The 21,765-nt window shown below is 41.9% G+C and overlaps 1 protein-coding gene across 1 annotated transcript in view; it reads right to left on the bottom strand.

The window, feature by feature from the left end:
* Positions 1-21,765, bottom strand: part of LOC122409682 (WD repeat-containing protein 5 homolog) — a 22,490-nt gene extending 725 nt beyond the window's left edge. Inside the window, exons 1-5 of the mRNA XM_043417410.1 lie at positions 21,351-21,765; positions 1,454-1,712; positions 959-1,182; positions 554-743; positions 1-268 (exon numbers count right to left, since the gene is read on the bottom strand). Coding sequence (XP_043273345.1) covers positions 1-268; positions 554-743; positions 959-1,182; positions 1,454-1,712; positions 21,351-21,441 — 1,032 coding nt within the window. The 5' untranslated portion in view covers positions 21,442-21,765. The remainder of the gene's footprint in view (positions 269-553; positions 744-958; positions 1,183-1,453; positions 1,713-21,350) is intronic.

Genomic DNA, 21,765 nt, shown 5'->3' with positions numbered 1-21,765 from the left:
TAAATCTGGATGAATGAACGTGCTAACCACGCTAGTTACTATGGACCACAAGAATAAATAGCTTGCCTCTTTGCCATTTTTGCTGATGTCCAAACCTTCGCCACAAATATGCGGTCCTGTAATTCTTCTGATCGCATAGGGTTGCCTGGTGTCCCAAAACTGAATGGTGTTGTCCCAACCACCGCTTATTATCTCGTGTGATGATTTAGGATTGAAACAAGCACAAAATACTCTCGATCTGTGGCCGTTCATAACATCTGGTGCATCACTGCATAAAAACGTACCATGCCCATAAGAAGGGAATCGAAAGTTTCTGGACATCGAGCGACTCATATTTTTTTTAGAGAGAGATCGCTCGATACCTTTAAGTAATTTTTTTTCCCGTACTGTCCTTTCCATCAGGATAAATAAGTTGGACTCACTTTACCATTATTTTTGAAAGTGTATATATTTTCAAAATTATCCTATTGGACGCACGGTGTGGAAAAATGTTACCTTCGGAAATTTGAATAAGATCGACTGACTGATCCATAACACTCGATAAATACTGAACCTTGCGTGAAAAGCTCGCTCCATTGTTTTCGTCTCCTCGTCGTAGAGATAGAGATTCGTGTCGTCACCGACTGTGACAAATTTTGGTAACTGAGGATGATATGCCAGACCAAGAGTCTGCCTATTTTCTCGTATCGTGTACAAGCATTGACCACTGGGATAATGCCAAGACTTTACACATCCTGTCGCATCTGATTATTAATAAATTCAATCTTTAGAACGTTATTGCGATTTCGAGCAGGACCTACCATCTTATGGGTCAAAAACAATGTAATTTATATTGTGATTGTTCATATATTTTTCCAATGATCGACTGTTAGCTTTTTTTCAAAATTTTGCTGGTTGTTAATAAAAATGTTTAATATAAAAAAGTTGAAGACTCATGGGAATTTGTGTCTTTCTTTACAAGTGACCAATAGAGTTTGAGTTATTGGATGAGTTTTGTGAACAGGTCGATGTTTTATCGCAGTCGTTGGACCAGGATTCTGTTGCATTTCAGTATCTCGTAGGGTCGAGGTGTACTCGCTGCTACTGACTTTTACGAGTCGTACTGTACCGTCCGTTAGACCGACTGCTATGAAATCACAAGTTTCCGTATAGCTGACGCAAAGTATATCGTGAGTACCCTCTCTGAAATAAAAATACGCCACTATTTTTTACGATAAAGAATAACTGGAAATTTCATTGTAAATTAAACAATAGGAGAAATGGTTTTTTTTTACATTCCATAAGGCTCTCCGATGAAAAAAGTTCTTCAATGATAAAGAAAAAAAAAAGTACAATCAATCGAGGAAAGCTAGAAATATCATTTCTTATCAATGCAATACGAACAATCGACAAATTTTATTCTAGAAAAAATGTAAATGTTTGTCCATAAATGTTGAGGAAGAATGGTACCGACACCTCACTGGAAATGTGCAGGGGACCACTAACACGAATGGCATTCCGGGTGTCAGCAGTCGTCGTGTTCGCCACACTTTCGCTTCCCGACACAAAAGGCTTAGTCAACGAGTAACTAACTTTTTGGGCTTTCGACGAGCCGACTTCGTTATCACGTAAAGACAGCAATTTGTCTCGTGTGTTATCCACTTTCGACAATCTTGAAGTTCGTTCCGCCATGACGAGAAATGCTGCTGCTGCTGCTGCTGCTTCAAGCCCAACTAAAAAATTATTGAATCAGGTTAAATTGACAAATGAATCTTGCGGCCAATTTCATTTGATTGAACATTAAATTCGTTGAATGATTCAATGATATAAATGAAAAAGAAAACGTTCGAGTCTAGGAAAGAATAAAATTCCGTCAGTGAAAAGTTTTTCATTCTTCTTTATTTTTAGGTTTTCTTTTCAAGTTTTTGTTTTGAAAAAATGAGTCTCCAGAGAAGAGGCTCATCGTCGATCTCACGACGTCGACGAGTGAAATTTAATGATAGCTCGCTGCGAGGCGACAGATGTTGAGAGGAAGAGGGAGACAGAAAGCTCGCACTAATTTGAATCCCATCGCAGGCATCCCTCTCGGCGTTATCCTTCCATTCCACCTCTACGCTATTTAATCGAAAAATAATGCCTCAATTAAGGCTGGACGAGAGACCTCTGCATCGCGCTGACTAGCCAGAGCTCTGAATTGTTTCTTAATTATTGGGTTTTATCATTCAGAAATCTGCTGCACAAGCAGTCTGTGGATCTTCCTAACACGCCCCCGTCCCTTCGGAATTGCAAATCCCTCAATTAACATCGAGCTCAAGCCTCTTATCAACCTCTTCGTATTTTCAAACTACACAACAGACTTCTCTCCATCCTCCTTTTGCAGTCTTGTTAATCAAATCCTGATTATCCAAATTTAAGGAGTATCGACAAATATTCGTCTTATCGTAACAGCTTAAGAATGTAACATAGGAAACCAGCGAAAGACGCGGCCAACTGAATAGGTAGCCGAATCAATGCTGGAAAATATTCGCTTGAAAAAGAATGGTGCAAATATTTTGAACAAGGAAAGGATTGTTTTCGTATTCGGGTGCATTCAATTTTTTTACTTATTCACGAATCGAAAACATTTTCACCGGTATACCGTTTCGAAACCGAGAACCGAAATCCTCGACATTAATTTAAATCGTACTTTTAATTACTTCGGAAGTGGTTCCGAGGAATTGCGTTTTATGATTTCAAAATACGGTGCAAGCCCATCTGGTAGATTATTGTGAGCCCCCTTGGAATTGCAAATGATCGAATTAACCTCCGAGCTCGGATTTCAAACCAACACCATCTTCCCGTAATCTTGCTGTTGGGCCAACACTGATTATCCAGAAGTTCGTGACACATGGACAAATATTTATTTCGTCACAGCGGCAAAAGACGTTCTCGGCTAGAATGCAAAACACTGCTGAGTCGCGTGTTTCAATTCATTCTTTTATTGCGTACAGCACTCCGATACGCAGCATTACTTATATTCATTTGTTTTTACCTTCCGTTTCTTTGGTTCCATATTTACGAGCAGAAATCAAGTCAACAGATGCACGGGAATCGCATATTGGCCTTTCAAACGCGAAACCAGAGAAAATCCTCTGTAACAGGAGTAGCAAAAATGGACAAAATTTAAGGTGATTTGAAACAATTTGTAAAAAAGCTCTTTCATCATGTTGAAAGGAGTGCAGCTATACTAGAAGGTATATTTGTAAAAGTCTTCATACATCTCGCCACCGAAAAAGCGTATGCTTTTCTCCTGAAAAATTCGCCAGATGCAAGTAGTAATAGCCCCTATATGGCCAGACATCATTCAAACTCGTCTTGAGTTGAGCTTATAATTTTTCACACTTGAGGATACATTATGACAATGAATAATTTATACATGCACGCCGTATTTTTCACCATATCCTATACCGTGGTCTGGAAAAATGAGTACAAAAGAAGACGAAATCGAAGATCTCGAACCATTTGAAATTTGAAATTTGTCGCGTTCTTTCATTTGTACTAAACATTTTCCTTAGTTGGCAAAGTTGGCAATGTTTCAAGAAAATTCGTCGTCTGCCGTTGCTGCCCAGAACTCAAATCGAATCAAATTTTTTTATTTTCACAATACAGACGACATTTTCCACGTATCGAGTAAAAAATCATCGCGAAATTGTGATTCCGAAGGCTCTTCAAACGGTGATATTCACAGTGTAAATGGTGCGTGCGAGTGCGATTGGATTGTCACTTCTACCTCGGCTTCTCACGCAGTTTCTTTTTAACACAAGCATACCGAGTTTTCGAGAAGCGCATCTCGTTAACTGACTTTGAATTTATTCGTGTGCGCGTGTGCGTGGAAGGGAACGGGGGGAGGAAACATTTATTGTTTTTGGTGTGTCTCGAAGCAAGAAGATTATTCAGGGATATTTCATGGTAAATTTAATCTCTTCGCGTACCTCATATTAAGGATGTTTGCACACGCGTCTGACGATTCACCGCGGGTGAAATCGAAGAAGGAGAAGGATGAGCACACACTCGCACGCATATCTGAGACGATGTTGGAACTAGAAACATTGACACATACAGGAGCGTTACGATTTCGTGAAAAATTCAGCAAGTCATACGTTTAAGAACGTATTGTTGCACAAATATATATATGCCAATTTAAGCGGTGTTCATGATAGAATAAAGAGGCGGCGAGAGAGGACCGGTTCGGGAGAGTAAGGGAAGCGGTAAAGAGAGGGAGGGGCGGATGAATAGGGAAAAAAGAACAGTGAGGGTTGGAGCGAAGCTGCCAGCAGTCTACGAGCTTCGTTCCGGGTCGCTCAGGGCTATTTGACTTACTTAACCCAATTGTCTGTCGAGTCTCGAAGGCTCAGACCAAAACGTCGAGAGAGAAGGCCGCAAGAGACTCTTGGTCCCAGCATCGCAAGACTGCAGGAAGGAGAGAGACATAGAAGCGAATTAACTCTCCAGCATCCTCTTTCTCTCTTGCTCCTCTATTCTCCCATACTTTCGCTCCTCTCCCCTATCAAATTATGTTCTACGTCCAGCCAAACTTGCCTCTCACATTTCCTAACTTCGCACTTGCGATATCCCTTGCCACTTTCTCGTGTTCACGTGCGACCCTTTCACCGCATTCTCACTCGTATACTCATATATAAGAAATGACAAATTTTTCTTTTCACATATATTTACCTATTCTACGATAATATAAACTACGATAATGTGCTTGTCTTTGACGAATACTCGTAGACCCGAAATAAATTGTTAGTTGAGCCGACGTCGTGATTTTCACGATAAGGATTGACTTTTTATTTGAATCCGATGGCGCTTGCGAAAAATAAAGAGGGAAGAAAGAACCGTAACGTCGCGATAGTTTCGGCGGAGAATTCGTGAGATGAAATTTCACAGGGCTGAGCTGAACGACGTTTATTTTACCGCGGTCACGAGAGATTATAAACGCGACGCTAATTGCTTGGCGCTGATGTCTTTGTGTCTTATTTCATCCTTTCTTCTCCGCCCTCGCCGCATCCTTTCGTATTCGCACGCTGAGATTGATAAGAGGACGAGACGGGCGATGGAATGAAATTTTCGTAACTAGAGAAGCTGAGAGGAGAAAACGAGGGTTCGGAGACGCGAGAGCATCTCTCACCCTTAACGAAATTCACGAGGCAGAGATGTGAGACAGGCCAAAGTGACACTTTTCTCACTGCGAGAAGTAATCGAGTTGTTATATCGACGTCTGCCAGAGGTTTTCGTTCCATGGCAAAGACTTTTCCCCTAAAGGTTGTATCATCATCCCCCACTTAGCTCACGCCGGTTTGCCGATTTGCTGATTACTAGGGAAAAAAAATAAGGGGTCGGGAGAAGGAAGCGGGGCAGTGTTAAAAGAAAGAGCGAGAGAGAAAGCTCGTTCCGTTTTATCCCGATATATATATATGTATGCTCATCGCGTTGCTGACGTTGCGTCCGTCCCACACCAGCACGGTATTATTGTTTCGGTCCCTCTCGCTCTCTCTCCCTTACTCTTACTTCCGCGAGCTGTCACATTGCAGGACAAAAAAGTTTCCTCTTTTAGAAAATCTCACGACGAGACCGAAAAAATGGGAAAAAAGAGGTTGGAATGAGCGAACGATCATTCTGCCAAGATTTTCCCTCCCCGGCTGCATTATTACTGTGCTCTTTATTATTTTTCTTTTCGTTTTTTTTCTTCCATCTTCTTTCGCTCTCCCGCGCACTTACGACTTTTCCTTTCTTTCAAGGCTTTTCCGTTTTTTCAAGAGTCCTTTGTCAATCTCTACGTCTTTTTTTACGTTTTCATTAACGAAAGCTGAGGAGGGAACAAGGGAGTTTGATTGGCCATAGGAATAATTGCGGTTGATCCTTTCCAGTCATCTCCATCCTTGTCTTTCATCGCCTGAAAGGACCGATCTCTTTCTCGCTTTTGCTCTCGCGCTCATAGCTCTCACGGATTAAATTGAAGAGGGTTGAAGACTGTTCCGCGGTGAACGTGATCGAAATTGGCCGATAGCGTTTGTAGCTTCGTTGATACTTTTTCTCACTCCCTGCACTTTATTTCGAGCAGCGGTTTTCGCTCTCTCTCTCTTTCCCTCATTGCGACGAGTACAAAATGAAGAAAAAGAAAGTGGTAAAGAACTGTACCCCAAGAGTTCGTTGCCCATTAGCTGCGAAATTTTTTCTAAACTAGTCTCATTCGCTCTGTATGTATCTCAAAACTCCCCATCTTATTGCATTCACTAACGAATTCTTTATTTATATTTACCTATAACCATTCCTCTCCGGTAGACCACCATATTCTTTAGCGCGAGAACTGGATATCGCACATCTCAAAAAACGCTAACGATAAAAGATTCGACTACCAAAGTGCGCAAAAGTGGTGATTTCTATTCATAAATGCGATTCTCCTTTATTTCCATAATTTATTTTGGAAGATGGTCCACCTAATTTTATGTTTCGAAATAAAGTCCTACGAAAAAATATAAATCAATAATCCAAAAACTATTAGTTTTTTAAAAATTTTCGACATTTGCTCATCAACGTCATCGTCACTGTCGACGGGGTTGTTTCACATGAGAGTGGAAACAAGAGGCGACGGTCAAGCCCAAGAAGGCAATGAAGCAGAGGGGATATAAATTGGAGGTTGGAGGGAATCAGTCCGACACGCGTTATGCAGGTCGTGTGGACCGATATTTCAAACGGCCAGACATTCGGAAAGAATTGACGGAGGGGAATAGCAATGCAAGCGAACGACAGTGGAAGAGATGGAAGGGGGTCGTTGAGGGAGTTGGAGTTCAGACACAAGCGAGTGGTTGGCAAAACAACCCTTCCGTTCGAACGGTTGTGCTGCTGCTGGCGTCAGTGGGCGTCGGCGGCCATCTTGTTGTTTGTGCAAGCTCTCTATCGTTCTTTTTTTCGTTCTTTCTTCCTTCTCCTCTCTTCTTTCTCTCTCTTCGTCAAGCTTCCGCCTAGCCTTCACGGTTGAGTATGCTATCCAAGATAGCGAAGAGTCCCAGAAATTGCAGAACAAATAAAAAAGGAACAAAACAAAGCACCGATTTCTCTTCCGTTTAGCCTGTTCAGCCAAATTTTAGTGACGAGCACCATTAAAAACTATTCGATCAGTCTTTCCTCAAAGCCCTTTGACTTGCTTTTTAATGACAATGATTATCTGAAAAGATTGATCCCTTTCCGAAATCCCCATGTCCTCATCCGCCCTGAAGTAAGGAAAGTTGTAGACTGAAAGGTTGCTACTCGGTGCATGAATTCTGAAAGTCTCCGGCAAAGTTACCCTTGCGACTGGATACATAAACGATTTGAAAGTGCCCCTGGTGAAGAATGAAGAGGAAGCGGAAAGGGGCACTAAAGCCTTGGAGTCTTACACGATGCTATACACGAAGCAGGGAACTCTGATACGAGAGAGCGAACCCGGAAAGGACGAAGCTTCGATGAAAACTTTTCCACTTTAACAATTATGAGCCGGAATTGAATACAGCTTGGGTTTCGGTTACAAGTTTTCCCGATTTGCCATCCTTATCGCTATCGGCTGTCTTCATAAATAACGTGAAACGATCCCTCTCTCTGTCTTTCCCTTTCGGCCTGTTTGCAGAAGGATGAGTTGGGAAGAGTTTTGAAGGGGATGCAAGAAAGGATCCCGAGAACCATCTCTTGTAACTGCGTAACGATTTTGCTGCTTTTCTGTTTCTATGCAACACACGCTATATGTACTTTTAGAATGGGCCGGTCTATAGGAAAGAGGAATGCTCCAATTCATTTGGCATTATTATAGCGGTGGATTACGCCTGCGTATGGCTGTAAAGTTTAATGGTGACCGAACAAGTTAAGATTCTTCCTAGTACTGGAGAATCCTTCGCCTTTCGACGCTGAGGAACAAATGTTTGTTTACGAAACTTGCGGAGAGAGCGATTAACGCGCTGTGTGCAATGCGCCGTTTCAAGCTGCCTTTCCAACGCTGGATACTTCCAATAAGATATCAGAGATAGTCGAAATGGACTGTGAAATCTATTCTCGAGAATCATATTCCCATCATTATTTTGGAAATGTTTCATTGCGCGAGTTCTTCTCGCGATGTCAAAATGTGGAAATGAATTAGTTTGAGTTTGCACAGAGCTTTTTTGTGAAAATATATGTGAAAGACGTTGGGTACGCAAATACGATATGTTGTTGACGTGACAATTTGTGGAGGGAGGGAAGCCAGGGAATAAGGCACGATGAAGAGAAAAGAGGAAAAGATTGAAGAGAGCAGAGTGTGCTTCTTGAAAAGAGTTGACGAGCATAAACTTTCGCGAATAAGTTAAATACAGTGAAGGTAAGCGAGACAGAAAGTAAGAGCTACGAAATGAAGACACATTACTCAACTGGTTAGACGGGTCGGAAGACGCCAGACGATGACATCTTTCGGAGGATGAAAACGACTAGAGAATCCGGCTAGCGACAGTGACGTGTCTGGAACGTTCGCCGTGGTCGTACCCATATCTACTTTAGATCTTGCTGGTGCTGTTTCATGGCAACGCAAAGAAGAGACAAGGTTACAGAGGCAAGACGGGGGAGAACAAGAAGATGAAGAAGCAGAGTAAAACTTAGTCGGGGGAGACGTAGCGAGCTAGCATCCCGCGGCGTGTGTAACCCCTCTAAACATCGAAACATCCACAATCGCGGGAGTGAGAGGAAATGTGCTCGCTCGCATGCAACCCCGGGGTTACGCTCTCGCGTACAAACTTCATTGTAACTCCTCACCAAAGTTGCGCCTAATTTTGGCAACGTTGCAAAATAATCCAAGAGGAATCCAAAGGAATCGGAAGCAGCTCGTATTCTTCCTTTTTTCCTTAGCGCAGCATCCTCCGAGTTTAGTATGCGATAAGTCGCGCAATACTTTATATGGCAATATTCGATGAACTTGCTGTTGTGCAAGGAGATTCACAAAATGCGGGTACGAGCAGGTATTCGTAGTGATAAAAAAGTGATTGAATGCTGATGAATGTATGAAACTTGGGTGGATTACCAGCTAGTTTGACAAGTACACGATCGCATCGTGACGGCACAATGCGGATGCCTCGAAGTTGGGTCCAATGAAAGGCAGAGAAGGAGGAGGTTGAAGAGTAGCGGCGAGGCGATAGAAAAAAACGACAGAGACGAATGTGAAGGGGCTGCAAAAGACAAGGCTGATGCCAGCAAGCATGAGCTAAAAAAGAAGGGGGATTGCGGCCGGACAAAGAGGAATAGAAAAGGGAAGAGAATGCGAAGTATAAGGAAAACAATGGGAAGCGGCGCTGCAGAAGAAGAAGAAGAAGAAGAAGAAGAAGAAGTGGATGAAGGAGAGAGGGAGGAAGAATAAGAATAAGTGGAAGAGGGTGAAGGAAAATTCGGAGACAAGGAAGGCGCGCGGTTGAAGAATCGGTATATGGAAGGGTGTCGGCTTCGCGGAAACGAATTAAAAGTTGCTTTCCGTGTCAGGTCTACATGACGTCGACGCAGTTGCTCGATGGCTCTACGTTCTTGCGAGCCGAGGACTCCCCTCCCCCCCCCCCCCCCTCTCGCCGCCACCCGCGCCTTTTCTCTCCTTCTCTCTTCCTCGCGCGCTTTCTCAAGGGCCTGAGTTGGCAATAGTCGAGAGTACCCACTCGTGGCGACACTCGTGAGCGGCCTCATTGTCTCTCGAGTACTCGGTGCTCTCTCCAAGCGAGCCTATCCTCATCGTGAAACCAGCGACCCCCTTCCAGCCTCCGACAAGCCTGTTCCACGCTTCTCTTCTTTCTCTATACCGGTAGAAAAAAAATAATAACCACCCTAGTGGTGTTGAAGCGTGCGAGGCGCCCGCAAAGAACTTGCAACGTTCGTTCTTTCTCGCTCTCCCTCACCCTTTCTTTTTCCCGTGCTATCGGTACCCTCTTCGTGCTGTCATGGCCCTCGCTAAAGTTCATTTTCCCCTCTAATCGTATCACTGCAACTATTTTTTTGTTTCCTCTATTTTAACCATCATCAGCATGTGTATTTGTGATCAATGACGAAGGTCAACATACTGCATTGTCGTTTTAAAATATTGTCTACAAAGATTTCAATCTTTCAGTATTTCCTCGCCCTCGCCCCCTCCGCCCTTCTTCTTTCTCTTCCACATCGCAGGTGGCATCGGCAAAGTTTTGACATTGACAAGTCGGAATAGTAATAGAGGGTTGGAGAGCCAAAATAGCGTATACCAACATCTCGTCGAGTTTGGGTACAGCGTACGTTGCTTCTAATAAGCTTATGCAGCACTCTCGACGACGACGAAGACGAGGAACACGACGCCAGCACCGAGAGTTTTGATCTATCGATGTGAGAACAGGGAATAGGGGAACCGAAATGGTTTCAATACACACCGAACACACAACGCGCGCTGAAAAGCTCATAGATTGAACTCTCTTGGATCACGTATAAACCAGGTGCGGAGTAACCTCGCGGGCTCGCGCATACATCGTAAAATTTTCCATTTTTCTATCTCATTTTTTATGTCAGCCTTTATCTCTGTTGTTTCATTCGATTCTTAGTAAATTTAAGTCGACCCCCGGCCATGTATTTTCATCCCTTTTTTTGAACTTATGTATTAGTATTTTTTTTTTTTTTACGACGGAATGCATCATTTCAAAACAGTTTCCTTTATAACCGCGCATACTGCGTTGACTAATCTCAATGATGCATGGATTTTTATCGGATGTGTCAATTTCAATTGATTTTCTTCAAATCTTTAATACAAGAAATAATTCTGATTTCTTACCAGGCTTGAAGCCACGAGCTTTCGATTGACATTCGAAATTTTTTCGGGTGCTCGGTACATACGCACGGTCCACGGTAAGCTGGTAAGCTTGCTGGAGAGAAATTGACAGTGGAGAAGGCGTGTGTGGCTCAAAATTGAGATTTTGATTACCCGTGGGACATCGGAACGTTGGTGAGAGAGATTTTTCAGTAGGCATTTTTTGCAGTAGCAGGTCGTTTACCGGACATTTCCCCTTCCTTTTTGTACGCTTTTTTTTTTGTTTTTATTCCCAGAGCATACTCGAGGTTTGAGAATTCGTAGGTTTGGGAGAGAAACGTTTTGGTAATGGCTCAGGTGCGAATAAAATTCGTGGCACGATGCAAGCATTTCGTCTCGTCTCCATCTCTTTCTTAACTTCAGTCACTTTCTATCTTGTCGTAGGCGAAACGTTAGTCAGCTTTTGGCAAAGGCTTCAGAAAGAGGCGCGTGATCGGCCTGAGGCCTCCACCGAGACAATAGCAAGTAAATTCTACTCGCTATGTGACTCAAGAGGGCGAAAGGGAAAAGAGGAGGGACCCAAGGGTTTCGTCTATTTTTTTTCATGCATCTTGCATCTTTTTCTGCTTCTTCCTCTTCATCCTTACTCCCTTTTTTCCTCGCTCTCTCCTCCTCATCCTCGTTCCCTTATTCTTTGTCATTCTTTTTCTTCTCCGTCATCCGGAATCTTCTTCTTCTTCTTCTTCTTCTTCTTCTTCCTCGTGGACGAAGGTGATGCCATGGAGTGGCATCAGTTGATGAGCGCCAAGGAGCTTGGCGTCGTAGAGAGCCAGGAGGGTGAAAAAACGAGTGAAGGCAAAGAGATAAGGGGAAGACGGAGAGTGCTGCTGCGGGCGAGTGAGAAAAAGAGGGGAAGAGAGCGAGGAAGGGGCGAAGAATAAGGTGAACCAAGAGCGCGTGGCTTGTAAGACGTCCCCCAAGAAGGGACTACTGCATCTTCTCCTCACTATACCCTTTGTGAAAATTCCATTGCGCTGGCTAGACACTTCCTTTCATCCGTGACAGCAGACACTGAGTTCTCGTGCCTCTTTCGGCACGACTTCAAGAAGATTTTCCACTGTTGGAGAGCAAGAGAAAAAGAGATGGAGAGTTCAAGTCGAGGGTTTCACGAAAGTACAGAGATGGTAAAAAAGCGGAGATGCTGAAGCTGCAGCCCACCGAGATAAAAAGAAAGTATATTACGAGCTTGAAAACCCTTCGGGAAAGCAACGTTCAAATTTCTTTTTTCTCTTCCTCAGACTTCATTTAATGAGATCTTTTTATTTTTGCAGGTGAGAAAAATTGATGAGAGTTGGGATAAAAGTAATTGCTTCTCGCCGTCCTTTTCCCGTGTTGAAATCCCTCTTCTTAGCTATACTCGTCCGAACGCAAATTTATCGATTATTTCGTGGTCGCCGGTTGCTTTTGCATTTAAGGAAACATTTAGCGCTACTCAAACAGTTTTGCAAAATATCATTCTCAAGTATGAGAAACACCGATCGAGGAGATTTCTGCTGCTCGCCGCGTAGGTGCGTCGCAATTTTACTCTAACTCGTGTTTCAATTATGGAGTAATTACCGTGATAGCATTCTTGAGAATAAGCAAAATTTCCGCATCTTCTTCCGGGAACTAATTTTGAAAATAAAAGTTTTAAAAACTGAGAAGATCGATCAATTTTCTATTATTAGTTATAATACTTGGCGTCAAGATGCTGCCGCGTCTCCAAATATCGACTTAGCAGAGGCGTGGGCGAGTTGAAATCCTTCGAAAATCGTCCTCTCAAAGTGTCTTAACGAATAAGATTATGTATAGCAGGCTCCGAACTATATTGCCGCTTTATTGAGTCCTGTGGACACCACTAATAGCACATCTCCAGACCTCGGAACACAAACTTCTGTGAGAGCAGAACTTTTCGACGCAGCTGTTTCAGTAGGTATGTGCCAGAGGCTTCCTAGATCAACGCGTGCGTGAATATCACACGGATATGGGCGCATACATTTACGCTGCTTGTGCATGTACTCTATGACAGTTGGGTAATGAGAGTTAGAATATTCTGGAGGGTTCGGCACGGCTGGGGAGGCCGCAATTACACGCATTTAACGGACAATAATTGATATTTCATACACTAAATATTAATTTAAAGAGTATTTTCAATATGACCCATTATCAGAATTATAAAAACAAGTTTATTTTACGTATTACGATTGTGAAGAAAATCGAAGAGGTGATCGAACGTTGGGTCCTATCGTACGGTCCAAGTTATTACTCCGGTTGTCTGACGAGCGACGTCAAGTAGTGAAACCAATGGTTGGTCAGCCGTAAACACGGATCCAGCGACGCTGGACCAATGCTGGGCGGATCGTAATTTTTTTCAACGTATTGAAATTACTTCGATGGATAAAGAAGGAAATTCCGCGGGAGCAAACTATAAATCTCTGAAGGAGAAAATATTAATATTTGACGAGACTGAAAATTATTCATCGTGCTTGCAAATGATATATTACTTCAAGCGTTATTCAAGCATAATAAAGGTGGTCCAACTCTGATCGTTGCGACCGAGACTGTCAAGCGACGTTAAAGTTATAATAAAAAAATATTCATCAACATTTTCTAATGAAGTAACATCGACTACTAAATTTTTATAAAACTTATGGTGAAAAGTCGATTCTGATAGTAGGCTGGTAACGATAATTTGTATAATTTCTACAGCTGAAACAACAGGCAACGATCTGCTACAGAACGGAGATGGCCAAACGTATGAGCTCTGCTCGATAAACGCTCAAGATGACGAACATCGGCTGAAGTCGTATTCTATCTTTATTTTCGCAGGTTTCCGAATATCGCTGAAAAATTAAAACTTAATCCGACATCGGGAGTGTCTGTGAGATCCCACTGACCTTTTACGATACGATTTATTGGAAAAATTGCGACGCCGCAATCCATTTAAATAATGTGCCTTTTATAGAATTTACTAAAAGTACGAAATGACTGACCGAAGAAAACTACAGACATGAGAGAAGCGAGCCAAATTTGGTAAAGTATCAAATGTGCAAATCCTGAGTGCGTTGTGCCTGCTTGCGTTCCGGTTTCTGCTCTCTTCCATTGATCATTCCGATCCGATCGATTCAAGTTTATCACCTGCTTCAAATTTCTAACAATCCTTCTATACGATGGGCTTTGTAGAGGTGGATATTTCAAGGGCCAGTTGACCATCAATATTGTAACCAGGGGCAGGCTTACTGGCTTTTAATAGCCATCGGAGGATCATAGTCTGTAGTATATATAGCTAATGTAGAGCTATAATCGTAAATGCACAACGAGCGAGAATGCAACTCTGTTGCGACCTCCTCTCTCCAGGATTCATGGGCAATCTTCTTCATATTGTTCCATGTCAATCTACATGAATGTTCAAAACAAATCCTATCTTCTTGATTGTAACGACACGGTTTACCGAGCGAGTTCGACATCGGTACGCGTTGGTCCGAGCTTTCTATAAGAGAAAGCTGGCATGGAAGGATCGTGAGAGTCCTATACTTTACTAATTTAATATCATTTTTTAATTCAAGTTTTAATACAGTTTTAACGATATATTTGTACCAAAGGATCGAATGACTTTGCCCCTATCGTGATTTTGATAGAAAATCAAAGAATTACAATGAGCTTGTGAAAACCATAAACGCGTGAAAATAAAAAAAAAATTAAGGAAATCGAGAGTCAAGCCATGGGCTCGTTGGCGAATGTTGCCGGTATTTTTTCGCCACACAGGTATGTTGATCTCAAGAAATAAATATGAAAGAGGAGGAAAAAATGATACAGCGTTGAATAATAGGAATTATGGCTTGTCAGAAGCAAGGAAAGAGTCCAGAGCTCTTTGGGAGATCTGGGTCAGTCGAGAGAGTCGGCGGAACTGGTCATCCGAGCGCGGTCGCGCATCACCTTTCATACGCCCTTGATTTCCCTCGCTTTGGGTTCTGGAAAGCCGAGCCGATTAAATTCTTGCCTCGAACCCTTTACTGCGCATGTTTCATCTATTTCTCGCTTGACGCATCGTCATTCACTCACCGCTATCCCATATTTTTGCCTCCGGATGCGCAGAAATTCGCTTTCACGTTTTACAGTTTTTTTACCATCATACGAGAATGATCTGTATTTAGTCAATATTCGTTGCTCTCCGATGATTAGTTTAATCGATCCGCGTGTAATAAAATTAAAGTTATTTCATTTGATATTCGAGCTTTCTCGTTAAACCGTTCCAGAGAACCGAATCAGAGTTTGCCTATTCTATTTCTTCCAGTCTACTATGAACGATTCCGTTACTCTTGTTATTCGTGTCATTAAATCCTGATCACACTCTCTCTCTCTTCCTTTATTCCACGTTTATCTTTTTTCCCTCTTCTTTTCTTTCGTTCGTCGATGGATCGGGGTGTTTCGTGAATCTACGGTTAGCCCCTCGACAGTGACTGGCACGGCGCAGTGAGGATCCCATACTGCTGTCTCTCAAACACCTCTGACGGTGCATTTATATCTCCCTCGACTATCTTTGAGTACATAGGAATACGTAAACGTGCGCCGGTAAAAGATCGTTACACGACACGCGATAACCGCCCCGGCACAATACTTTCCTCAACATGCCAATTCCAAAATGGAAAATATCAGGATTTCTACGTTTTTAAACTTGGAATACAAATTATCAAGCTTCTTGAGAAAAAAAAGAACAAAATTCGCTTGGCCTCGCTATTTAATGGCGTAACTTATTGCTTTCGCTTTCCAATTGTTAGTCCGCCCGGGGGAAGACTCGAGGACTTTTTTTACAGGGGAGACAGTCCTTGGGGTGGGCTAGGAAAATTTTTAGAGCTTTTGCTGGACGAATATCGAGATTGGTGTTGGCTCGCTGACGCGTGGCCGTGAAAAAAAATTCTGCTATTCACATGCGTGGGGCGTTAGAATTTTTCCAACTTTTTATCTGAGAAGGAGCCATGTCTTGAGTGAGGTTAAAATACGGAGTAATTCAGCCTTTTCATGCAATAGTATAGTTATCTTAACGAATGTCTAAATATTCACTTGCGATCTACCCTAATTTTTCCATTCTTTGTTCATACAAACCGTTGCAAGCCTATCTTAGCTCTTGATCGATCAAGTAAAATTGTGAGACGGTGATTTCGACGAAATCCCCCAACAAATGCTTCCTTCGTACAGTTATCCACGGCTTCGTGGATATATATTTCACAACGTATTTCAAGCTCTTCTTCCTAACGTGTTACTACCCGCCCCTCCTCTCGTCCTTTCTATTACGCATTTCCGACTCGTTGGACCGGAAACGACGAGATAAGACGGTCTTTCTACTCTCACAGCTCCTCTTTCTCCTCGTGTCTATCCGAGAAGGAAGATTTTTTTTACAAAATATCACCAACACACGCATATGTCCATGCGCACGCACGCAATATGCCGAATAAGTGGCACGCCTAAAATATTTAAACATTTTTTAATCGCGTGCATTATTTAGTTACGGTTTCGTTTATTTCTTTTTTTTGCATTGATGTATTTTAACGCTCGCATGAATGAATCCGGTACGCAAATGGCACATTTTGACCAATGTTTCGAAAAAAGTCTCGAGGATGGCTTATCCAACACCGGGAATTAAATCGGGACTGATTTCAACGATAATTTCGACTCAAATTTGGCTAATCGGGTGTTCTTTACGACGATTTTTGATTTTCCGAATGTTTTTTTTCACCTCAAATATTTTGGTTCAAAGTATTCCCATTTATTGATCTGCTTTTTAATTTATGAACTCCTGTGTACGTGCAATTTACGTTTAATCGCACTGTAAAATCATTTTTCCCTAGCTGCTCCGTGTCTCTCGTCTCTCGTTTGCCACAAGAGACGAGAAACTTCACCGGCTTTTTTGACCCCCCCCCAAACTCTCCCCGCATCGTTCCTCCCCGATTTTCGCTCACCAGAGAAAAGACTCGAGTATGAATATCGTCAGCACTTTTTCACCCTCGTCAAACATATATGCCGAGTGGCTCGGCGCGCTTATAAGCCTTTTTCACTCTTCGACCAATTCCTCTCATTCCTTTTTGAATTTTTGCCGCCTCGTCGACTGCCCACATATCTTCAAATTGATTTATTGGAAAAGGTCATCGATTTTTGGCCAATCTAGTGCGATGATGATTAGAAATATTTTTTCGTATTTTGCCACAAAAATGATGTATCCCGAGTGGCTTAATTTGTACCAATGAAAATTCCTCCATTCGTGTTTGCGACTCAACAAAACGAAACTTGTCACTCCTTAATGAAGATATTAAGATCCTCGTAAATTTAATTGCACACGATAATTTTTAACTGGAACACCTGTGCGGCTACTATTAGACGAAGATTTATTTTCCCTATGTTATTAAATTAGTCGCTATACTTGCTCGAAGCAAAACGTTCAACTTTACTTATCGCCATTGCTCCGAGGCGATCGGTTTTATTCCGAATTATTTCACTTCCCGCTTCTTTCGTTCTTTTTCTGCGCCAGCATACTTCACTTTCTTGACCCTCAGCGAAGGCACGATTTATAAGCTCGAATGCATTTACCGAGCTTGTTCATTCGCCACCTTACTTGGCTCTCGCGGCGCCTCTTTCATTTTCCTCATTCCTCATCTTTTAGTTCCCTCATCCTTTTTTAACTCAGCGAATCGCTTTGAAGATAAATTCGTCCTATTTGCGGCCACTTTCTTAACATCGTATGGCAGAAAAACGAAACGACGAGCAGCTCGTAAAGTACAACAACACGAAATGTCTTCGGTGGCGCTATTTTTCTCGAGATTTTTTTATTTTCTTTTTGCCTCCTAACCACACTTTCATTTTCATCGTTATAATTAATAAAATTAAGACATCTTGTAATTCCAGTTATTCAGACAACTTCATTGTTTCTTCGGTTTCGATCGTAATTCCTACTGCAATATAACTCGGTATTTGCATGAGCCGAAACTTTAAATCCGTTGTTAATAAAAATCGAAAAATAATTTTAAGAAACTCGTGAATAATTATATTCAGTTAAAACGTCGACTGATTCTTCAAAAAATCCATACGCAAGGTTAGTGTGGTTATATTGGTGCATGGAGCTATACTTCCAATCAACGGTCGAATCCCAGTCCCAGTCGAATCCATCGATCAACTTGATTTACTAATTGCCCTCGACGCTTGACCTATCATCTTTTTCCTCGTTACTCGCTCCCCTTTACGAGCATTTTCTGTTCCGTTGTAATGAGACTCTGTGCACGAGCCTCTCTGTGATTTTACAATAATATTATGAATACATACTACTTGTACTACGTTAGGCTCGATCCTGGATAATAAGCCGGCACACACGTTTGACGGAATTTTTGTCATTTCATCTTCATTCTCAGAGAAATCGACATTTATTTCAATCTTGTGATGCATGTGATTTCAGATTGAATATTTTTTTAAAGAGGGGTGCCAAGAAAATTTCATGATTTTTCGTAATTTATGAAAAAATACGTTTCCCCCATTGAGCAATGATTTATATCAAACGAAATATGTATTAGTACGTACAGTGTATGACAAAAACGATCGTTGAACGCATCGGTGGTCGGAGTATAGATTTATTCCTACATTGCTATGAAGATGTGTTGTTCTGGAAAATGTCAAATTGTATACAAATTTCGAATCTTTGTTGATTTTATTTACGGTATGATGAAGCACGATTTTTTCTGTAAAATTGTTGAATATTATATTATTTTTCTGATGAAATTGTAGGATTTTTTTTCTCGAGGGGTTTAGTTTGAAAAAAGATCGATAGGTGGCGACGTGGCGGCTCCACTAGCGCCGCTTCACGACCGCTTCGCGTGGCGGGCGGGAAGGAGACGCGGGCGTGGGCGGCTTCGCGCGCGTCCTGTTGGCAGTTTCAACATGGCCGCCGATGTCAAGAATCGTGCGCGCCGTTTCAAGTGAAAACAGAGTGTATTTCGTTTCGATACTTGAGGAACAGTTTGTCAACGTACCAACAAAATTTATTTCCAATAAGCAGTAAGCACTCATAGTTAATGATAACTCGTCGAGAGAAGTTGACTTTCGGTCAAACCTCGTTAGTTGCGATGTTTTGAAGTTTCTGGATCAAGTCTACGTTGGGGTTAAACGGCTGGGGATTGATAAAATAAGCTTTTTGGAATACAGTGAAACGCAATTTTTTAGCGGAGTTCTCTTCACAAATAAAAACAATAGCCACACGCGGGATATTGTTTTCAAGATTCTATTCTGCTGGAGGTAACGGAAGTGTGATAATATTTACCGCGACATCGAACTTTGATAGCATAAAAATTAGGATTTCTGCAAAATTCAAGTATGTTTAGTCCGACAAAAATTGTTCGAGTGAATTGAAGCGAGAGTAAGCAGGTAATGAGCTTGTTGGTCAGACCGGTCAAACTTTCACAAGATTACCCATGGGGGAATTCTCGTGTTAAGGGAAGGAGCTCTCTGAGCTTCCTTGCGTATTACGTTCTCTCTCTAGGGATGATCATCAAGGAAGTGTCTATATCGTCGAGTTGTCGTCGCAGCCTGATTGCTCCTGTGCCTCATTCCCCCCCTTTTTTTTCTATTCCGCTACAAATCTTGGACGATAATCACGAAACGTTTTCCGACAAGCGTTCCATTTATATGAGATGTCGTCCATAATGAATGACGGATTGGCGAATCGAGATCATTTTTCTTGTCAGTTTATCACGAATAATAAAAAAAATTTAGGCGAACGAGAGCAAAAATGTTGTTAACAAACGTTGTGTGATATTTCACTCGAAACGGGGACAAACTTCGCGAATTTCGATGCGTTTTGAAGAAAAAAATCACCGGGTTCTTCGGTCGGGACAGTTGATTGTGAAAGTTCGGTTCTTTGAAGAAAATATAGTGTCTCGATACAAGGCCCCGGAATCAACCGCGGGTTATTTGTCAAACGTTAATTTTTTTCATCGTCAAAAAAATGTGTTTTCACCGAAAATCATTTTTCAAACCGCTGTGCACTCTTGCGTTCTGCAACAAAATGAACAAAAAAGAATAACATGAAAATTCGCGGTGCTCAGGTCGAACCTACAAAAGGTTCAGGTTTTTCAAATGCAAATTTTTTTCTTCGTTTGTTTCATTAATTTTAGGACGCTCGAATTAATGAACATGAAATATGTATTGAGTAAGATTGAAAGCTTGATGGAATAATTCTTTCAACGATTCAAGAATAATTGTTTTTTGTCCAGTGGTATTCGTGACAGGGGTGATGCGCCCGTGCATGGAGAATTATTCATTTTTGGACAGACAGAGGAGGGAATAAAAGGAAACGAGTTACGAAAGTAAGGAGCAACGAAATGAAGCTTTGGAGCCCGTGGCGTTTTGGAATCGCGGAAACGACTGAACTTTCGCGTAAGCTCGTCAGAATGATTGAAAGTTTTGTAAAGTAGGGTTGCAAGATTCAAACGTCGTTTATGAAGCTCCGATTCGCGTGCAGTGCCAATGCGAAGGTCCGAGCAAACTAGTAACATATATGAAAAGCAGTATCGAAAGTGCAAAACAGCTTACGTACATTTCAAGCTGAGTCTGTAAATATTTATTTTGCACCAAAAGTTACGAGATCTTTTACGAGGCTGTTCTTAATAAGCCTTATATAGAATTAATGAATAGGGAAAAACTTTTATGATAATAATCGCAACTATCTTATTCTCTCTACTCAAGGTTCACCGGATGTTGAGAAATTTTTTAAACTAAATCAGAAAGCACTTGATCGGACGAGGCTCAAGTTCGCAACGTTGGAGTCCAACTAAATGATGTAAAAAAATTCTCCAAAAATTCCAGTAATTCTCCAATATCGTTTCCTGTCGAATTTCCAATTCGTAGTTTTTCAACCTGCTCATCTACTTTGTGAAATAAAAAATAGGTGAATTAAAAATATGTTTTTCCTCCATTTCGTTGGACTCGAACTAAAAAAAACTGTATAATATTATCGGATGGCTTTCAATTCAGCATATATATATCGTCGACACTTCTGAGCCTTGGGAGAAACAACGTTAGAATCTCATGAAAAGAATTTTGTTTTTCCATTTTTTTCTAAATCGCAATTTGACAAAGTGTGGTTCGATCAGGGTCTTTGTCATGTCGCGTTTGCTGTTATACGTTTTTTCTTGAATGAAAATGTACTCGTGTTTCGTACTCGAAAGTCTCAAATCAGATGGATCGTTAACAGTGAAGCAGTAGCGTGCCTTTCATCCTCTTTTGCCAATTTAACGGGGAGCTTTAAATTCTCGAACAAAAAATGGAACTCTTTTTCGTGGAGCAGAATTTGAGAGACTCGGAATGGTGAAAAGTCGTTCATTAATAGGTTGACTTTTGATGCGTCCTGTACAGCGTTATCCGGACCCAGCTTTGTTTTGTCCCTGCCCTCGTGGCCATGTGTCTATACAATCTCGTGTCTTTCCTGAGGATTGTAGCAGGCGAGTATAAGAGGAGGGAAGATACGAGGTGGGAAGAGAGGGATAGACTTACGGCGAGAAGGCGGGCTCACCTCGTTTCCTCCCGTGGCATCGTTCTCTGCAAATCTCTCTTTCCCTCTCTCGTTCGTACGCTGACGCTTTCGTACACAAACACAAACTCATTGCTCTTCATATCTGTATTCCTTTTCAATTCTACGCCTACCTCCTATTTCACTGGCTTCGCTTTTTGCACACACGTACGAGAATGCTTGTTTTCAAGCTCTCTCAAATCCACGCTTTTTCCATGTGTCTGCTGTTGCCCCTCCACGGACACTCAAACTATCCGCCTTTTTCCCCACTTTTTGGCGCTCTTCACGTGATGCAGCAAGGCTTGGCACAGTCTCGATCTTTCGCATACATACCCATGTACCGCGTACCGCACACATACACAGACAGGCGTGTATTCGCTCTGCATAGCTTCTGTAACTCCATCGCACACACCCAACG

The sequence above is a fragment of the Venturia canescens genome, chromosome 4 (genome assembly GCF_019457755.1).
Source record: "Venturia canescens isolate UGA chromosome 4, ASM1945775v1, whole genome shotgun sequence".
Classification (NCBI taxonomy): Eukaryota; Metazoa; Arthropoda; class Insecta; order Hymenoptera; family Ichneumonidae; genus Venturia; species Venturia canescens.
The sequence above is the reverse complement of the archived record's forward strand: the minus strand, read 5'-3'. Positions and strand labels throughout refer to the sequence as shown.